The sequence below is a fragment of the Bombina bombina genome, unplaced genomic scaffold, assembly GCF_027579735.1.
Source record: "Bombina bombina isolate aBomBom1 unplaced genomic scaffold, aBomBom1.pri scaffold_368, whole genome shotgun sequence".
Lineage (NCBI taxonomy): Eukaryota > Metazoa > Chordata > Amphibia > Anura > Bombinatoridae > Bombina > Bombina bombina.
The window spans coordinates 240,080-262,234 of NW_026511248.1; the positions used below are offsets into that span (position 1 = coordinate 240,080).

General features: G+C 42.0%; 1 protein-coding gene across 7 annotated transcripts in view; it reads right to left on the reverse strand.

Moving 5' to 3' along the window:
- Positions 1-22,155, reverse strand: part of ATG13 (autophagy related 13) — a 177,307-nt gene that overhangs the window by 78,597 nt on the left and 76,555 nt on the right. For 3 of the 7 annotated variants that reach the window (XM_053696497.1, XM_053696496.1, XM_053696499.1), the window contains 4 exons: positions 5,986-6,096; positions 5,132-5,259; positions 4,929-5,049; positions 2,192-2,269 (listed from right to left, as the gene is read on the reverse strand). In XM_053696497.1, coding sequence (XP_053552472.1) covers positions 2,192-2,269; positions 4,929-5,049; positions 5,132-5,259; positions 5,986-6,096 — 438 coding nt within the window. The remainder of the gene's footprint in view (positions 1-2,191; positions 2,270-4,928; positions 5,050-5,131; positions 5,260-5,985; positions 6,097-22,155) is intronic. The other 4 variants (XM_053696500.1, XM_053696501.1, XM_053696502.1 and 1 more) reach the window with 2 other exon arrangements.

Below are 22,155 nucleotides of genomic sequence, written 5' to 3' on the forward strand. Positions count from 1 at the left end.
AGAAAGCTGTTCTCAACCTTTAACTCCCTTCTACGTCCGCCTGCACCCCCGCCCACTACCAACCTCACTGCTCAGAATATTGCTGATCATTTCAAAAATAAAATGTACACCATTAGAAAATATATCTACACCTTACACCACTCAAACCCAGCACTCCTACCCACCCCTTCTATTAACAAAACTCTATGCTACTTCCCTCCTGTAACAGGACTTACTCCTATATTTGGCTCATCTCACAACCTGCTCACTTTGACCCTATTCCTTCACAACTTCTTTCCTCTCTCTCTTTGCTTCACTAACCCCTTACCCTAACTCATCTCTTTAACCAATCTCTCACCGCTGGCACATTTCCTGATACATTCAAGCATGCTTCAATCATACAAATCCTAAAAAAGCCCTCGCTTGACCCCTCCACCCCTTCTAAATATCGACCAATCTCATTACTTCCCTTAGCTTCAAAATTATTGGAACGACTGGTCTATAATATTCTAACTCAATTTCTCACAACTAAATCCTTACTTGATCCACTGCAATCTGGTTTCCGCCCTAAACACTCAACAGAAACCACTCTTACTACCTTTTATCAGCTAAAGCAAAGAGCCACTACTCCTTACTAATTCTTCTTGACCTGTCCGCTGATTGTGACACAGTTGACCATCCTCTCCTTCATAAAATCCTACATTAATTTGGCATCCGAGACAAAGCCCTCTCCTGGTTTGCCTCATATCTCTCAAACCGCTCGTTTTTAGTTTCCTTTAACATCTTCTGATCCTTTGCCTCTCTCAGTTGGATTACCGCAAGGCTCTGTCTTGGGTCCCTTGCTTTTTTCTCTCTATAAATCCTCCCTTGGAAAACTTATAGCCTCCTTTGGCTTCCAGTACCACTTATATGCTGCCGATACCCAAATCTATCTTTCTTCTCCTGATATCTCTTCCTCTTTACTCAACCAGATTTCCAACTGTTTCTCTGCAATTTCCTCTTGGATGTCTTCAGACTACCTCCAACTCAATCTGTCCAAAACTGAGCTGCTTCTTATTCCCCCCTCTTCGAGACATCCAACACCTGACATTTCTCGTACAGTCAGAGACTCTATTCTCAACACCTCACCCCAAATCCGCTGTCTTGGAGTCACACTTGACTCAGAACTCACATTCAACCCACATATAGAAGCGATTACCAAATCCTGCTGTGCACATCTACGCAACATTTCCAGAATGTGTCCCTTCCTAACTCAAAAAACTACAAAAATATTAATTAATTCCCTCATTTTGCCACACATTGATTATTGCAATCTACTTCTAAATGGCCTTCCTAAACACTGCCTCTTCTCCCTTCAATCTATTATGAATGCTTCAGCTAGACTCATCCACCTAAGTCGCCGATCTACATCAGCTGCTCCACTCTGCCAGTTTCTACACTGGCTCCCCATACACTCCAGAATACAATTTAAAGCATAAAACCTAACTTACAAAGCACTCAACAGTCTAACTCCCAACTACATTTCATCTCTCATCTCCAAATATTCCCCATCCCGTCCTCTTCGATCAACCTCTGACCTATGTCACTCTTCTCCGGTTATCTCTACATTCCACTCCCGTTTTCAAGTCTTCTCACATGCTGCTCCTGTCCTCTGGAACTATTTACCCCTTTCCATAAGACTGTCTCCAACTTTGTATAGCTTCAGACGCTCCTTGAAAACATACCTATTCAGAGAGGCTTACCATCTCTCCTCCAACTCTTATCCTATCCAAAATAATTCTTGAACTGTTTGACTCACTGCTGCAACTACAATCCATGTGACAAGCTACCCCAAATCTTATGTCTCTGCGCCTTAAACCTGTAGCCTGAGCTATCCGGAGCAGGGCCCTCTTCACTAGATTTGCTTAGTTTGTTATGTTTTGAATTTTATCACAAACCCTTTTCATTGTATACCCCTATCTGTGTACCCAGCGCTACGGAATTTTGTGGCGCTATACAAAGGATAATATTAATATGCCAGTCCAGCCCACTGGGAATTCACATGGCGGCCAGCCTGGGCTTGCTAGCTAACTTCTTCCACTCTAGTTTAGTATACTGCCATGTTCCAACAGTTCTAGCTAAACACAAACCCATTTGAAAGAGCATGGTCATAAAAAGGATTTTGGTATATGAAATGCTGAATCAAGACAGAATGCTTGTTATAAGGTCATACCATAGGATCAGTGTCCTCATTGTCTACAAGCTGTGGTGCAAATACTGCAAAAGGTATATCCGTACTGGCATAGGTGACCTGCAAGCAAAGTACAGGGTGTTACAACTAACTTAAAAAGGTAGAGAATAGCAGATACAGCAATGGTTTAAGCCACAAAGTACATGTCAGATATACCAGTGGGTGGATACACAGAAAAACAAACAGATGCAGAAATGTATGCAGATGTAGAAACTGGACGATCCAGCAAAGGATGGAGAAACAGACTTCTAGACTGAGCAATTTAATGCAGAGAGAAACTGACAAATATATAAATGGCTGGAGGCACAGACTGTCAGATACAGTAACGGAGGGAGAGAGAGTTGTAACTATAGCTATATATCATTATCAGTAATTAATTGTATTTCAAACAAAATGTTTTAAAATCCTTAAATATTTATTTTGTTAGCATCATTTATGAGGTTTTCCAAATCAAGAGGATTTCAGGGATGCACCTTTTGAAAACCCTGGTTAAATCACATGTGCCTTTTCTCTTTTGCAGTGGCCAGATGACAAGTGAAAAAAGTCCTTGTGCTCTAAACTAAATCAATCACTGTGTATAATTTTACAGTTTAACATGCTGAAAATGTCTTAAACCAGCTACTTGATTTGCAACATTCTGAAAACCTAGGCTCCATAATCTCCTTTTTGGCCTCTCTAAGCAGGGTGGAACAAGCACAATTTGTATACAAAAACAAGGTGTATAATGGAGGCACTCCAGCGAGTCCAGCCTTCCTCAATAGAGTTAAACAAGCTCACTTTTCAGAAGTATTTTACAGTAAAAGCAGATAAAACAAATAATGAATGTACATTTTAATGCCGTGTCATTTTCTTTAATTAAACACTTATGGGGATTTAATTTTGAAGTTTAATGTCCCTTTAATGGACAAAGAGACACAGATAGACAAATGAATGGGTGAATACAGACAGACACAGGCAGATATATCAAATACAAAGAATCAAACAGACTACCAGACGCAGCCACTGAATTGAATGAATGATACATACAGCAATGGTTGGACATACTGAAAACTAGCAAATAAACAGTGAAATATAGATTGTAGGTTGTAGGCACAGAGCAAGTGGGAGGCGATAGTCATGTGTTGAAGCCCATAAAAAATGACCAATACTTATAGAACATCTTACAGCTTATTTAGGGTATTTGTACGTGTGGTGTATATATAAAAAAATCTGCTAGTTTTATTTTCTCACTCAAATGTGAAAACTCTCCCAAAAATATTTTGTACCTTTAGTTGTTAAATGAAGAGCTCCTAGGTAAGGTGATGCTGTCATGTGTTTAGTTACGTGCAGATGGTGTATTAAGCGGGCAAAGAATTTATGTTTAGAATTATAGGGACATTCTGGTCAAAATTTGAATGCACATAGATGAATTACATCTTTGAATAGAAACCTGTCACGAATACCAGGCTGCCAAGGCTACTCCCACCCCACCTACTACCTGGCTAACTCCTTTTTACTTCAGATTTGGCCCTTTCATGGCTTACGCAATCTCTCAGACTCTTCCTATTGCTTGTTTTGTGGTTTGTAGGGAACTTGGGGTTTCGGACCCCCCTACTTCCCATGATTTCTCCGGTGCACGTTTGATCAACTGCCGCTCCGGGCCCCAGCAACGGATCCTGTCGCTTTTTGGACTGTGGCATTTGGAGACCGAGGGCTTTCCACCAACACTCTGGAAGGGCCGCCACTCCCCCGGGATCACCCCGGTGTCTGTCACAAAACCTATTTGCGATATACATGTCTTGGCAAAAATGCTTCTATTAAAAGTTATCACTGTTGTAGTGTGAACATTTTTCTCTGCACGTGCATGTGAAGCATAACTAGATATACTCAGTGCAGCTGCTCAGATAATGCAGCTGCTCGGAATGCCAGTGGGGCTTGAATCATGTTAGCAATTAACAAATTGAGTAATTACCAGATGGTACAAGCACCTTAGGCTCTCTGGGTAAGTTCTGTATTTAAAATGCTGGTGCACGGTGCATACTTAAATACACTTTTGAAACAGCTATAGCTTTTATTAGAAGCATTTTTGCTAATACATGTATATTACAAAAATGCTTCTATTCAAAACTGAAATGCAACCATTTCGATTCCAATTTTGGCCGGAAGAGAGCGAACTGAAAACAGGAATAGCACATTTTTTTCACATTTGATTGAGAGACGACGACTCTGGCGTTAAACCCTTTTTAATCTGAATTTAAATATTTAGATTTGAGTTAAATAATTCAGGCGTTCCTCAGCAAAATGTGTTTCCACTATTGGTTCTAGGTAATAAGAGGGAAATGACGCACATAATGTCTCACTTTTTCACTCTATTATGTACATGGCTCCTTTAAAACATTTGTTGCGCAATTCAAGCAAGAGTTTAAAAAACAGCATGAGTGGGGAAAAAAAAAAAGTGTTTCTTTCTTAATGAGATTGATCAACATAATTTCTGGCTGCTGGTAAGGACCCCTAAGCCGGACACTAAAATGTTTGTATTGAGGTAAAAAAGCATCCACCTTAAATGTGGTTACAAAAAATAATTACTTGTTGAGCACATTTACATATCCAGAGAAGTCATGAGACCCTACTAATTTATATTATTCTTGGAATACCTAGGTAGGTAGCGTTCACGTGTCTTGAGTACTAGATGTCAGTAGTTTTGCAAAAATGTTTTCGAGCGCTAGTTTTCTCCACTAACCTGGGGGGAGGGTTTGTCCACAAAGGCCCCGACTTTCCTAGTGAAAAGTACGTGAGGCGACTTGTTTGGAGAGCTGCTCCTTGCGGCTGTGCTACTGCCTGAAGGTGTATCGGCATCCTCACTGTGGGAGATTACATACAGGTATGGTAAACTGCTAGGTTTTAGCTGGGTCGCCATAGCTTTCTTGCACAAAGGATTCTTACCTGCTGGAGGTGGTGCCTGCTACATTGTATGGAGATGCTGGAAGTGCTCGTTCATGTTCAGCCTGAGTACCATGTGCAGGTTGGGCACTAATGGTAGGCAGCCCACCCTCCTTTCCTGGCATCATCATCTAGGAATGAGAAAAGAAATAAGCGACTACATGCCAGAAAGACCATTTTCATTATCATATTTTCAAAATACAAAATCCAACAGCCAATGACAATGTTCCTCTGTGCACTGAAAGGTTCTCTACAATTACGGATACTGTTCCGACTACTAACACTGCCCAGTGATTGCTGTAGGCTGCAATACTGTACAGGGGAGTCCGACAAATTACATTTAATGGGGAGGTCCTTCAATACATCCAAAGCTGGGAAAATGGTTTTACAGCCAAATCAGAAATATTTATGATACTGCTAACCAAACACAGATGAAGTTTATGTATTTAAACAGTAACTCATAGAGAAGAGAAAAATTAGAGAATGAGGCATAAGTGTTAAAATAAAAATTAAACTTACATGATTTAAACAAAGCATGCACCCACCCCCCAAAAAAAACGACAACTTTAAAATGTACCCCTATTATAAAATTGACTTGGTATTCTTAGTTGAAGGGCATACCTTGGTAGGGTCAAGAATGCCAAATAGCACTCAAGACACATGCACATTTCTTTAATAAATGATACTAAGAGAACTAGGTAAATCTGATAGTGGAAGTAAATAATTATTTTTTAAAATAGCAACAAAGGTTCAATATTGACTCGCATAACCCTTTAATAATAGAGCTATATACGAAAGTCTACATTCTTTTCATTGCATGATTATTAGCGGGGGCTCCTCCTTTTCTCAAGGAGTACCTGGTGTGGATGAGATGCACTCACTCCAGCAGCTAAGGCCACTGGGTAACCCATTTCCGAGGATCCCGTTCCAAACGCAATCGGCTGATAGGATAGGCGAGAGCTGCAGAGCTAGAGATAGAAAGAAAGGGGGTAGGGGTACAATAAAGAGGGGTGATAGAAGGAAATGTAAGTCGCACAGGTGTGTTGTTAATGAGCAATATTTCCCCATCCCATTAACTCCATAGTGAAGAAACATACCAGGGCAGCAAGTAAAGAAATGAACCTGTAACTGGAGGACAATTCACCATGCAAACTAGCCTGTTTTATACTATACACTGCTCTACATTACGCAGGATACAACAAAATGATTTAGTAGGACGGCGACATTGAAGTACACATTACAGTAGACTAATTGCAGGCACCCACCACAGAGTGCAGAATCTGGTCTTCATATTCTAGTATGCCAGAGCACAGCCACTACCTGTATATTTTCTGTGCACGCTACTTGACTTTTTAGAAAGTCTTCTAAAGAACTGAGGAATATGAACTAAAATGTAACTTCTGCAAAACAAAACATAATTTTATATATAAACCCAGTCATTATGTTTTGGTTTAAAAGGACAAAGAAAATGTAAATCTATAGAAAAATATAATTTATGCTTACCTGGTAAATTCATTTATTTCATGGTGGTGAGAGTCCATGATTCATTACTCCTGGGAATTACTCTTCTCTGCCACTAGGAGGAGGCAAAGATTACCAAACTCCAAGAGCTCTATAAAACCCCTCCCGCCTCACACATACCTCAGTCTAATGTATATCCAAGCAAAGTGAGGTAAAAAAAAGGAATAGGAGCCATAAAAGGAGCAGAGAAAAAACAGAATTTATGCTTACCTGATAAATTACTTTCTCCAACGGTGTGTCCGGTCCACGGCGTCATCCTTACTTGTGGGATATTCTCTTCCCCAACAGGAAATGGCAAAGAGTCCCAGCAAAGCTGGCCATATAGTCCCTCCTAGGCTCCGCCCACCCCAGTCATTCGACCGACGGACAGGAGGAAATATATATAGGAGAAACCATATGGTACCGTGGTGACTGTAGTTAGAGAAAATAATTCATCAGACCTGATTAAAAAACCAGGGCGGGCCGTGGACCGGACACACCGTTGGAGAAAGTAATTTATCAGGTAAGCATAAATTCTGTTTTCTCCAACATTGGTGTGTCCGGTCCACGGCGTCATCCTTACTTGTGGGAACCAATACCAAAGCTTTAGGACACGGATGAAGGGAGGGAGCAAATCAGGTTACCTAAACGGAAGGCACCACAGCTTGCAAAACCTTTCTCCCAAAAATAGCCTCCGAAGAAGCAAAAGTATCAAATTTGTAAAATTTGGCAAAAGTGTGCAGTGAAGACCAAGTCGCTGCCTTACATATCTGGTCAACAGAAGCCTCGTTCTTGAAGGCCCATGTGGAAGCCACAGCCCTAGTGGAGTGAGCTGTGATTCTTTCAGGAGGCTGCCGTCCGGCAGTCTCATAAGCCAATCGGATGATGCTTTTAAGCCAAAAGGAAAGAGAGGTAGAAGTCGCTTTTTGACCTCTCCTTTTACCAGAATAAACAACAAACAAGGAAGATGTTTGTCTGAAATCTTTAGTAGCCTCTAAATAGAATTTTAGAGCACGGACTACGTCCAAATTGTGTAACAAACGTTCCTTCTTTGAAACTGGATTCGGACACAAAGAAGGTACAACTATCTCCTGGTTAATATTTTTGTTAGAAACAACTTTAGGAAGAAAACCAGGCTTAGTACGCAAAACCACCTTATCTGCATGGAACACCAGATAGGGCGGAGAACACTGCAGAGCAGATAACTCTGAAACTCTTCTAGCAGAAGAAATTGCAACCAAAAACAAAACTTTCCAAGATAGTAACTTAATATCTATGGAATGTAAAGGTTCAAACGGAACCCCTTAAAGAACTGAAAGAACTAGATTTAGACTCCAGGGAGGAGTCAAAGGTCTGTAAACAGGCTTGATCCTAACCAGAGCTTGAACAAATGCTTGAACATCTGGCACAGCTGCCAGTCTTTTGTGTAGTAAGACAGATAAAGCAGAGATCTGTCCCTTTAGAGAACTTGCAGATAATCCTTTCTCCAAACCTTCTTGTAGAAAGGAGAGAATCTTAGGAATTTTTATCTTATTCCATGGGAATCCTTTGGATTCACACCAACAGATATATTTTTTCCATATTTTATGGTAAATTTTTCTAGTTACAGGTTTTCTGGCCTGAACCAGAGTATCTATTACAGAATCTGAAAACCCACGCTTCGATAGAATCAAGCGTTCAATCTCCAAGCCGTCAGCTGGAGGGAGACCAGATTTGGATGTTCGAATGGACCCTGAACAAGAAGGTCCTGTCTCAAAGGTAGCTTCCATGGTGGAGCCGATGACATATTCACCAGGTCTGCATACCAAGTCCTGCGTGGCCACGCAGGAGCTATCAAGATCACCGAGGCCCTCTCCTGATTGATCCTGGCTACCAGCCTGGGAATGAGAGGAAACGGTGGAAATACATAAGCTAGGTTGAAGGTCCAAGGTGCTACTAGTGCATCTACTAGAGTCGCCTTGGGATCCCTGGATCTGGACCCGTAGCAAGGAACCTTGAAGTTCTGACGAGACGCCATCAGATCCATGTCTGGAATGCCCCATAATTGAGTTATTTGGGCAAAGATCTCCGGATGGAGTTCCCACTCCCCCGGATGGAATGTCTGACGACTCAGAAAATCCGCCTCCTAGTTTTCCACTCCTGGGATGTGGATCGCAGACAAGTGGCAGGAGTGATCCTCCGCCCATTGAATTATTTTGGTCACTTCTTTCATCGCCAGGGAACTCCTCGTTCCCCCCTGATGATTGATATATGCAACGGTCGTCATGTTGTCTGATTGGAACCTTATGAATTAGGTAGTTGAGGCCAAGCTCTGAGAGCATTGAATATCGTTCTCAGTTCCAGAATGTTTATCGGGAGAAGAGACTCTTCCCGAGACCATAGACCCTGAGCTTTCAGGGATTCCCAGACCGCGCCCCAGCCCACTAGGCTGGCGTCGGTCGTGACAATGACCCACTCTGGTCTGCGGAAGCTCATTCCCTGGGACAGATGGTCCAGGGTCAGCCACCAACGGAGTGAATCTCTGGTCTTTTGATCTACTTGAATCATTGGAGAAAAGTCTGTATAATCCCCATTCCACTGTTTGAGCATGCACAGTTGTAATGGTCTTAGATGAATTCGTGCAAAAGGAACTATGTCCATTGTTGCAACCATCAATCCTACTACTTCCATGCACTGCGCTATGGAAGGACGAGGAACAGAATGAAGCACTTGACAAGAGCTTAGAAGTTTTGATTTTCTGACCTCTGTCAGAAAAATCCTCATTTCTAAGGAATCTATTATTGTTCCCAAGAAGGGAACTCTTGTCGACGGAGACAGAGAACTTTTTTCTATGTTCACCTTCCATCCGTGAGATCTGAGAAAGGCTAGAACGATGTCCGTATGAGCCTTTGCTTTTGACAGGGACGACGCTTGTATTAGAATGTCGTCCAAATAAGGTACTACTGCAATGCCCCTCTGTCTTAGAACCGCGAGAAGGGACCCCAGCACCTTTGTGAAAATCCTTGGAGCAGTGGCTAACCCGAATGGGAGGGCCACAAACTGGTAATGCTTGTCCAGAAAAGCGAACCTTAGGAACTGATGATGTTCTTTGTGGATAGGAATATGTAGGTACGCATCCTTTAGATCCACGGTAGTCATAAATTGACTTTCCTGGATAGTGGGTAGAATCATTCGAATGGTTTCCATCTTGAACGATGGTACCCTGAGAAATTTGTTTAGGATCTTCAAATCCAAAATTGGTCTGAAAGTTCCCTCTTTTTTGGGAACTACGAACAGATTGGAATAAAATCCCATTCCTTGTTCCTTTATCGGAACTGGGTGTATCACTCCCATCTTTAACAGGTCTTCTACACAATGTAAGAATGCCTGTCTCTTTATTTGGTTTGAGGATAAGTGAGACATGTGGAACCTTCCCCTTGGGGGTAGTTCCTTGAATTCCAGGAGATAACCTTGAGAAACTATTTCTAGCGCCCAAGGATCCTGAACATCTCTTGCCCAAGCCTGAGCAAAGAGAGAGAGTCTGCCCCCCACTAGATCCGGTCCCGGATCGGGGGCTACTCCTTCATGCTGTTTTGTTAGCAGTGGCGGGCTTCTTGGCCTGCTTACCCTTGTTCCAGCCTTGCATCGGTTTCCAGGCTGGTTTGGGTTGTGAGGCATTACCCTCTTGCTTAGAGGATGCAGAATTAGAGGCCGCTCCATTCCTGCGAAAGGGACGAAAATTAGACTTATTTTTAGCCTTAAAAGACCTATCCTGTGGAAGGGCGTGGCCCTTTCCCCCAGTGATGTCTGAAATAATCTCTTTCAATTCTGGTCCAAATAAAGTTTTACCTTTGAAAGGGATGTTAAGTAATTTTGTCTTGGATGACACATCCGCTGACCAAGACTTTAGCCAAAGCGCTCTGCGCGCCACGATAGCAAACCCTGAATTTTTCGCCGCTAATATAGCTAATTGCAAAGCGGCATCTAAAATAAAAGAGTTAGCCAATTTAAGTGCGTGAACTCTGTCCATAACCTCCTCATATGGAGTCTCTCTACTGAGCGACTTTTTTAGTTCCTCGAACCAGAACCACGCTGCTGTAGTGACAGGAACAATGCACGGAATTGGTTGTAGAAGGTAACCTTGCTGTACAAAAATCTTTTTAAGCAAACCTTCCAATTTTTTATCCATAGGATCTTTGAAAGCACAACTATCTTCGATAGGAATAGTAGTGCGTTTGTTTAGAGTAGAAACTGCTCCCTCGACCTTAGGGACTGTCTGCCATAAGTCCTTTCTGGGGTCGACCATAGGAAATAATTTCTTAAATATAGCGGGGGGGGAACAAAAGGTATGCCGGGCTTTTCCCACTCCTTATTTACTATGTCCGCCACCCGCTTGGGTATAGGAAAAGCGTCGGGGTGCACCGGAACCTCTAGGAACTTGTCCATCTTGCATAATTTCTCTGGAATGACCAAGTTGTCACAATCATCCAGAGTAGATAACACCTCCTTAAGCAGTGCGCGGAGATGTTCTAATTTAAATTTAAATGTCACAACATCAGGTTCAGCTTGATGAGAAATTTTTCCTGAATCTGAGATTTCTCCATCTGACAAAACCTCCCTCATGGCCCCTTCAGATTGGTGTGAGGGTATGACAGAACAATTATCATCAGCTCTTCAGTGTTTAAAACAGAGCAATCGCGCTTTCTCTGATAAGTAGGCATTTTGGATAAAATATTTGCTATGGAGTTATCCATTACAGCCGTTAATTGTTGCATGGTAATAAGCATTGGCGCACTAGATGTACTAGGGGCCTCCTGCGTGGGCAAAACTGGTGTAGACACAGTAGGAGATGATGTAGTATCATGTTTACTCCCCTCATCTGAGGAATCATCTTGGGCAATTTCATTATCTGTGGCAGTACTGTCCTTACTTTGTTTGGACGCTATGGCACAATTATCACATAAATTTAAATGGGGAGACACATTGGCTTTCATACATATAGAACATAGCTTATCTGAAGGTACAGACATGTTAAACAGGCTTAAACTTGTCAACAAAGCACAAAAAACGTTTTAAAACAAAACCGTTACTGTCTCTTTAAATTTTAAACAGAAAACACTTTATTACTGAATATGTGAAAAAGTATGAAGGAATTGTTCAAAAATTACCAAAATTTCACCACAGTGTCTTAAAGCATTAAAAGTATTGCACACCAAATTTCAGAGCTTTAACCCTTAAAATAACGCTGAGACCCAACCAAGCCCAGAGGGGAATACGATACCAATTGACGCCTTCTAGAAGCTTTTCCAGTAATTTTTAGATCCTCACACATGCATCTGCATGCCCTGCTCTCAAAAAACAACTGCGCAGTAATGGCGCGAAAATGAGGCTCAGTCTATAACTAGAAAGGCCCCCTGACTGGAAAAGGTGTCTAACACAGTGCCTGCCGTTATATAAACGTTCCCCAAGATTATAAATGCAAATTGTCAGCCTAAATCTGAATAATATGCCCAAATAAAGCAATCAATTTAGCCCATAAAAATGTCTACCAGTTTTTTAGCCCATAATAAGCCCTTTATTCTGTTTGTTTGACTAAGAAAATGGCTTACCGGTCCCCATGAGGGGGAATGACAGCCTTCCAGCATTACATGGTCTTGTTAGAAATATGGCTAGTCATACCTTAAGCAGAAAAGTCTGCTAACTGTTTCCCCCAACTGAAGTTACTTCATCTCAACAGTCCTATGTGGAAACAGCAATCGATTTTAGTTACTGTCTGCTAAAATCATCTTCCTCTCACAAACAGAAATCTTCATCCTTTTCTGTTTCAGAGTAAATAGTACATACCAGCACTATTTTAAAATAACAAACACTTGATAGAAGAATAAAAACTACATTTAAACACCAAAAAACTCTTAACCATCTCCGTGGAGATGTTACCTGTGCAACGGCAAAGAGAATGACTGGGGTGGGCGGAGCCTAGGAGGGACTATATGGCCAGCTTTGCTGGGACTCTTTGCCATTTCCTGTTGGGGAAGAGAATATCCCACAAGTAAGGATGACGCCGTGGACCGGACACACCAATGTTGGAGAAAGATGTGCTAATATAAAAGGGAGAGATTAAAAAAACAACATCTTTTTTACTGAGAAATGAAATCCACACCCCCAATAATAAAAATGTTCTCTTTAATGTACTTAAAATAAATCAAACACGCAAAAATAGAAAAATGAGACAGCTGCCCTAAAAACCATCCTACTAAAGGCTGCTTCAGAAGAAGCAAAAATATCAAAATGGTAGACTTTTGTAAAAGTATGCAAAGAAGACCAAGTAGCTGCCTTGCAAATCTGGTCAACTGAAGCCTCCTTCTTGAAAGCCCAAGTAGTGGCAACTAACCTTGTAGAATGAGCAGTAATCGGCTGAGGTGGAGGCTGACCTGCCTCCAAGTAAGCCTTGTGAATCAAAAGTTTCAACCAAGAGAAAGTAACAGCAGAAACTATCTGACCCTTCCTAGGACCAGAAAAATAAATGAACAAACTAGAAGTTTGTCTAAAGTTCTTAGTAGCATCAATGTAATATTTCAATGCACTAACAACTTTCAAAGATCTTTCTAAAGCATTCTTAGGATTAGGACACAAAGAAGCATCAACAATCTCTCTGCTAATGTTATCTGAAGAAACAACCTTAGGCAAAAAAAAATCAAAAGAAGTCTATATAAACTGCCTTATCCTGATGAAAAATCAGATAAGGAGGATCACAAGAAAATGCAGAATATTCAGAAACTCTTCTAGCAGAAGATAGCCAAAAGAAATAACACTTTCCAAGAAAGCAGTTTAATATTCACCTTAAAGGGACAGTCTACACCAGAATTTTTATTGTTTAAAAAGATAGATAATCCCTTTATTACCCATTCCCTAGCTTTGCACAACGAACAGTTATATAAATACACTTTTTACCTCTGTGATGATCTTCTATCTAACCCTTTGCAAACTGCCCCCTTATTTCAGTTCTTTTGACAGACATACATTTTAGCCAATCAGAGCTGGCTCACCTGAACGCCACGTGCGTGAGCACAGTGTTATCTATATGACACACATGAACTAACACCCTCTAGTGGTGCAAATCTGTCAAAATGCCCTGAGAGAAGATGCGGCCTTAGAAATTAGCAAATGAACCTCCTAGGTTTAGCTTTCAACTAAGAATACCAAGAGAACAAAGCAAAATTGGTGATAAAAGTAAATAGGAAAATTGTTTAAAATTACATTCTCTATCTGAATCAGGAAAGTTTATTTTGGACTACACTGTCCCTTTAAGCAATGGTTCAAGAGAAGGAGCCTACAAACCCTTAAAGGGACACTAAACAATTTTATTATTTAAAGTGAATGTAAATTTTTATGCTAAATTGCCCGGTTTTTAAACATTCAATTAAAAACAGGGGCACTTTAATTCATCAAAATTTAGATTTCACTCATTGTGAAGAAATACTTACCTTTTAAACTTGACAGCAGCTTCAGCTTCCTCCGGTCGTCGCAAGCCATTTCTGATGTCAGAAATGATGGATAGGTCATCCTCCAATCACGGCTTCCCCCCTGGGAGAATCAGTGTCTGATTCAATGCCGTGATTGGAGCATTTAGACCCAGTTTAGACCCAGGAAGAGGCCTTGCGACGGGTGGAGGAAGCTGGAGCTCTTGTCAAGATTAAAAGGTAAGTTTTTTTTCACAGCACGAGTGAAATGTAAATTTTGATGAATTAAAGTGCCTCGGTTTTTAATCTAATTTATAAAAACAGGGCACTTTAGCATCAAAATTTACATTCACTTTAATGATTCAGATAGAACATGCAATTTTAAGCAACTTTCTAATTTACTCCTATAATCAATTTTTCTTTGTTCTCTTGATATCTTTATTTAAAAAGCAGGAATGTGATGCATAGGAGCTGGACCATTTTTGGTTGAGAACCTGGGTTATTCTTGCTTATTAGTGGGTAAATGTCAGCCTCCAATAAGCAAGCGCTATCCATGGTACTGAACCTAAAATGGGCTGGCTGCTAAGACTTACATTCATGATTTTCAAATAAAGATAGCAAGAGAACGAAGAAAAATTGATAATCGGATTAAATTAGAAAGTTGCTTAAAATTGCATGCTCTATCTGAATCATGAAAGAACAAAATTGTGCTCAGTGTCCCTTTAAGACCAAGTTAAGATTCGATGGAGGAGAAATTGTCTTGATTACAGGTTTAATACGGACCAGAGCCTGAACAAAATCATGAACATCAGGAAGATTAGAAACTTTCCAATACTGAAACAGCAGAACTCTGACCCTTCAGAGAACTGGCAGATAGGCCCTTATCCAGACCATCCTAAGGGAACTGCAAAATCCTAGGAATTCTAAAAGAATGCCCAGAAAAACCATGATCTACGCCTTCCAAACCTTGTGATAGATTTTCCTAGTTACAGGCTTATGAGCCTCAATCAAGGTTTCAATTTTAGCATGAGAGAAACCCCTGTCTCACCAACAGTACCCACTGGGTATCCTGTGCCTGTTGAGAAACCTGTGTCTACCTTACCGGTGAAAGCCTTCTTCAAACCAGCTTCACATATCAGGTATTCTGTGTCAACCTCACCATTTACTGTTCAATTCAAGCACCAGTGCCTATTTGACTTAGTAACTGCAAACTACTAAGAGTATTCTGAGCCTTGTTTTGGACTTAAGTGATTTACATAAGGCCTGTGTACAAACTTGCTGTCTCTGTGATCTTCAATCTGAACTACCAACTGTTTTTTTGCTTATCAATAAGTAAAGCTTTCAAAAAGATGCCCTTTAAGATGGTTTTCTGGGCAAGATGGCGGCTCACTGTTCCTCGCGTTGGTTTTTGTTGTGGTGTCCAGGACCCGGTGACACCTGGTTTCTGGGAGACACTGATGGCCCAGAGCTGAGGGGGCTTTGCTGTTGGCATTGCGGACTACTGCACGTGGCCCGCCAGGGGGTCCTTCCAAGCACTTCTCCCAGTTCCACATCAGCAGCACATCCTACAATAAGACAGATTTTTACCAGGTATTAGGAATCCCGAGGAACGTCAGCCAAAAAGAAATTAAGAAGGCCTATTATCAGCTGGCCAAAAAATACCCAACCTGAGAGACTTGCATGCGTATTAATCACAGTTCAGGTGGGATGAGCAAAAGAAGCCCCCAGAATAATAAACTGATGATCCAGCCACCAAGTTAGAGACTGACTTGTACTGGGATGCAAAAATATCCTTTGAGACAGCAGAGTATAATCTCTGCACCATTGATGCAACATACAAAACTGAAGAGGCCTCATGTGAAAATGTGCAAATAGTAATTCCATACAAAGAGCAACCAATGGAAAAGAGAGAGACTGAAAGTTCAGACAAGCTGACACCAATTTTAACCTTTTCTGCTCTGTTAGAGAAAGGCTCATGAAGACTGAATCTATTTGAAAAGTCAAAAAGTTGCTTTTGTTCCAGTAACCAAAGAACTTTTTAGAAAATTGATCCTCCATCCATGGTGTGAGATTCTGCTAAAGTAAAAGATGGAGCTTGAAACAAGATGTTGCCCAGGTATGGAAACACTGCAATACACTGAGACCTGATCACAGACAAATGGGTACCCAGAACCTTTGTGAATATAGACCTATCCCCTACCTAGGGGGTAGGTCTTATCACCATAACAATATGTAGGCCCAAGGCTTGTGCAGTATTTTGAAATAAACTGTCAAAATGTCAAATTGTGAGAAAAAAACAAACAAACAAAAAAAAAAAACACTTTCCCTAAGGCCCCTGTGTCCTCCTGCTCAACTGCAATGTGAGAGATTTAACTGATAACAGTTACTGGCTCTATTAAAGAGAAAGTATTCATTTGTAGAAAAATATATAAGGTTTTTGAGGTAAAAAATTGTAAACTACAGGGGTGATACCCTTGTGCTACCACCTCATGATTACCCACTAGAAGACTTTCCTAAGGGCCTACAATTTGAACATCTTAGATTGACATTGGTCAGGCACCCGCTCTCTTACTCAATGGGAAAGAAGATGGGTGGCGGGCAGATCTCTTCGGGGTACTCTTTCATTCCACTATAAGCTATTACTTGACTCCCCACAGTTTTGTTAAAACACAATCCACCAGGGACTGGGAGAGGGATCTGGGAGTGGTGTATTATGACGGGGTCTGGCAGAGTGCTCTCCAGGACGTCAACGCTGCAGTTTGCTGCTCTAATCTGTTTGAACTATACATTAAAATACTACTCAGATGACATTGGGTCCCGACCAGATTGCATATAATCTTTCCTCTAAGATCGGCAGAATGTTGGAGAGGATGTGTACAGAGAGGCACTCACCTGCATGTCTGGTGGGATTGCCCTAAGCTAGGGAACTTCTGGGCTCAGGTAACAGACTTATTAATACAGTTGCACCTGGTGAGGCGACTCACAGGAGACACAGCACTCTTCCACCTGGGATTACAGGAGCTTCCAACCCCAGCAAGATCACTGTGTGTTATCATCCTCCTGGCTGCTAAGCTAGTGATAGCTAGACAATGGGCTAGGGACTCCCCTTTAACACTGGCATCAGTACTTGAAACCCTTGACTATATTTAGAAAATGGAAGAATACTCACTTAGAGTTGAGGGACGTTACAACCTTTATTGTTCAGTCTGGTACTTATGGGACGAATACAAGAGGAGTAACTTAAACCCTGACTTGACTGTTTAAACTAAATGAATACAGGGATGATGTTTTATGCCAGGATAAGGCTACTGACTGACCGACTCCTGCTCCCCTCCTTGACCTCCGACGGGCCATCCCTTTTCATTCTCCCTATCCAACTATACCATAGTCCATCTCTCTCCCCTTCCCTCCCCCCTCTTGTTTTTTTTGTTTTTTCCCTCTCTTTTAAAAAGGTGTCAGGATCCAGTAGCGATCCTTTTGAAGTTCTTCGGGTTCTCTTTTTAAAAACATTATAATAATATTTGTATTTCATATATCTCACTGTTACATATTTTATAATGTTTACTATTCTCAACTTATTGCTAGTATAGCTGTTTATGTCTAAACATGAGAAAACTACGCATGCTGTTTCCCTAACTCTATATTTGGTGTTAATGACTTTTCAAGATATTAATGATGTGTCTTCAGCTATACCCCAGTTTTCAGGTCCCTTGGGTGGATCTCTTTAGTATTGATGACACTGTGAAATTATAGTAATAAAATTGAGGTGGTACGATGAAGGGCAATCTTTCGAGCTAGTTAAGCAGGAACTGATTTACTAATAACTGTTGTATTGAACTATGTATCCAATTTGTCTTGCTTTATTGTAACTGTGATGATACCCTTCAATATGTAACTGTTTTGTGATTGTTTTGACTACCTCAATAAAAAAAATATTTAATAAAAAAAAAAAAAGGTAAACTGAGCTGCTATGGAATCTTAAGGATGCTAGATAAGAACTATACTGTGCCTCATTCCCCTAAATTCCCATGTTAAACACATAGGTAAATCTCATCATGTGACCCCCCAGCTATGTAGTACCTGAAAGGAGAGTACTATTGTATAGCTCCTGGGCTGGGTAGTGCATGAGTTACTTACCTGGTCTGAAGCACCCTTCCACTGTGTCTTTCTAGCATGCTGAGGGCTTTCTCCCTCACAGGTTGCTGATCCAGTAGAGAGCCCATCCAGTGCAAGTAACTATACTGCAGAGGATACTGCAGATATACCTGTAACCCCTTAGGGGGAGGCTAGGGATCGGTCCCTGCAATGCCTGAGGGCAGTTATGGCTGTTAAATTACCCACTAGGGTTCTGGAAAGCACATAACAGAGGTAATTCTCATCCCTGAGTCTTCTTAAATCTTTTTGGAGTAAAGTTGCCTAGGGGTACTGGGTCCCAAGTCAGGTCTGAGCCCACAAATCATGGGCGCGATCAAATATACTGCGCAGGTTTCGGCGCAAGCGTGGGAACCCGCGCCGCCGTAAATTTCACCTCGCACATTGGGTTATTTCATATACTGCGCTGTTAGATGCTTATCTGGCGTAAGTAGGACAAACTGGCGATCTTCCGAAATGTGCGCAAATACACATTTTAGTCGTCGCAAGTAACTTACGCCAGTATTTTGTCCACGGAAAGTCTCAATAAAGAGTAGTTTTATGCAAATTAGGCTAACATTCTTAAAAGTGAACCGCGAGTTCATATAAAAATGTGACACATAATTACGCTATTCAAAGTTCATATATAAACCCATGCGCAGCCGCCATTTTCTTCAGTGTGTTTGGATGGTTCGTTGAGCTACAGCACACTACAGTGGAGTGGAGGATTAGTCAGAGTAGAGAGAGGCGCGCAAAAAGAGGAGTTAGGTCGCATTGTAGTTTGGATAAGCTTGTACACTTACACATAATTTTACATATTGCACACATTTTGCATACATACATACACAAATACACCACACTTTTTTTTCTAACACCTCACACATTTTATTTGAATTTTACAGTGTGATTGTGTTTGGTTGTGATTGTGTGTGATTGAACTGGGAGTGAGTGTGTGTAGTGTGATTTAGTGTGAGGATGGCAGGGCGGAGGGGAGAGGAGTGGCAGGGAGAGGAGTATTGTAGAGGACAGGAGGAGTAGTGGGGTCCCCGTCAGGGAGTAAGTGGAGTGGGGAGAGGGAGAGCTAGAAGGGATGATGGGAGCGGAGATGCCCGAGAGCCCCAGAGACCAGGCACATCTAGGAAAGGGACAGAGGGTGCACATGGGGACAGAAGGGGGGAGGAGGGAGAGGATAGGGAGGAACCCACACCAGGGACATCACAGGGAGAAAGCCAGGTGTCCATGGAGGATGAGAGGCTGAGATGTCCCAACTTCTCACTTGATGAAAATGTTGCCCTAGTCCAGGCCATCATGGACTAATTACAGTGCCCTCTTTGGGCAGGAGAAGGGCAAAGGCAGTGCCAAAAGGCGAAAAACAGCAAGGTTGGCGGTAGAGGATGCCATCAACAGTGTGGCCCCGCAGAGGAGGACTGTTGAGGGCCTTAAAAAGCAGTGGAATGACTGCAAGAGGCGGGTGAAAGAAGGAAGCAGGAAGCTATACACCAGAGGGGAAGAGTTGGTGGTCCATCCCTGGACATAGAGTATAACACCTGGCAGGAGATGATACGCAGGTCCCTGAGTATCACAGCAGTCCGTGGACTTCCAGGGGCTTGTGACTCAGGGGCTGCAACCACAGCGCATCATGCTGGTGAGTAACATCCCACACACCAGTATTATATGTATTTGAGATATAACATCCTTTACTATCACACATTCATGTACACAATGAGGAGCATGGTATTTGGCATACTAACAAAAAACATAATTTATGCTTACCTGATAAATTCCTTTCTTCTGTAGTGTGATCAGTCCACGGGTCATCATTACTTGTGGGATATTAACTGCTCCCCTACAGGAAGTGCAAGAGGATTCACCCAGCAGAGTTGCTATATAGCTCCTCCCCTCTACGTCACCTCCAGTCATTCGACCAAGGACCAACGAGAAAGGAGAAGCCAAGGGTGTAGTGGTGACTGGAGTATAATTTAAAAAATATTTACCTGCCTTAAAAAACAGGGCGGGCCGTGGACTGATCACACTACAGAAGAAAGGAATTTATCAGGTAAGCATAAATTATGTTTTCTTCTGTTAAGTGTGATCAGTCCACGGGTCATCATTACTTGTGGGATACCAATACCAAAGCAAAAGTACACGGATGACGGGAGGGATAGGCAGGCTCTTTATACAGAAGGAACCACTGCCTGAAGAACCTTTCTCCCAAAAATAGCCTCCGAGGAAGCAAAAGTGTCAAATTTGTAAAATTTGGAAAAAGTATGAAGCGAAGACCAAGTTGCAGCCTTGCAAATCTGTTCAACAGAGGCCTCATTCTTAAAGGCCCAAGTGGAAGCCACAGCTCTAGTGGAATGAGCTGTAATTCTTTCAGGAGGCTGCTGTCCAGCAGTCTCATAAGCTAAACGAATTATGCTACGAAGCCAAAAAGAGAGAGAGGTAGCAGAAGCTTTTTGACCTCTCCTCTGACCAGAGTAAACGACAAACAGGGAAGACGTTTGTCGAAAATCTTTAGTTGCCTGTAAATAAAATTTAAGGGCACGAACTACATCCAGATTGTGCAAGAGACGTTCCTTCCTCGAAGAAGGATTTGGGCACAAGGATGGAACAACAATCTCCTGATTGATATTCCTGTTAGTGACTACCTTAGGTAAGAACCCAGGCTTAGTACGCAGAACTACCTTATCCGAGTGAAAAATCAAATAAGGAGAATCACAATGTAAGGCTGATAACTCAGAGACTCTTCGAGCCGAGGAAATAGCCATTAAAAATAGAACTTTCCAAGATAACAACTTTATATCAATGGAATGAAGGGGTTCAAACGGAACACCCTGAAAAACGTTAAGAACAAGGTTTAAACTCCATGGTGGAGCCACAGCTTTAAACACAGGTTTAATCCTGGCCAAAGCCTGACAAAAAGCCTGAACGTCTGGAACTTCTGACAGACGCTTGTGTAACAGAATGGACAGAGCTGAGATCTGTCCCTTTAAGGAACTAGCGGATAACCCCTTTTCTAAACCTTCTTGTAGAAAAGACAATATCCTAGGAATCCTAACCTTACTCCAAGAGTAACCTTTGGATTCGCACCAATATAGGTATTTACGCCATATTTTATGGTAAATCTTTCTGGTAACAGGCTTCCTAGCCTGTATTAAGGTATCAATAACTGACTCAGAAAAACCACGCTTTGATAAGATCAAGCGTTCAATTTCCAAGCAGTCAGCTTCAGAGAAGTTAGATTTTGATGTTTGAAAGGACCCTGAATCAGAAGGTCCTGTTTCAGAGGTAACGACCAAGGTGGACAGAATGACATGTCCACCAGATCTGTATACCAAGTCCTGCGTGGCCATGCAGGCGCTATTAGAATCACTGATGCTTTCTCCTGTTTGATTCTGGCAATCAATCGAGGAAGCATCGGGAAAGGTGGAAACACATGAGCCATCCTGAAGGTCCATGGTGCTGTCAAGGCATCTATCAGGACCGCTCCCGGATCCCTGGATCTGGACCCGTAGCGCGGAAGTTTGGCGTTCTGTCGAGACGCCATGAGATCTATCTCTGGTTTGCCCCAACGTCGAAGTATTTGGGCAAAGACCTCTGGATGAAGTTCCCACTCCCCCGGATGAAAAGTCTAACGACTTAAGAAATCCGCCTCCCAGTTCTCCACTCCCGGGATGTGGATTGCAGACAGGTGGCAAGAGTGAGACTCTGCCCAGCGAATTATCTTCGATACTTCCATCATTGCTAGGGAGCTTCTTGTCCCTCCCTGATGGTTGATATAAGCTACAGTCGTGATGTTGTCCGACTGGAACCTGATGAACCCCCGAGTTGCTAACTGGGGCCAAGCCAGAAGAGCATTGAGGACTGCTCTCAATTCCAGAATGTTTATTGGAAGAAGACTCTCCTCCTGATTCCATAGTCCCTGAGCCTTCAGAGAATTCCAGACAGCGCCCCAAC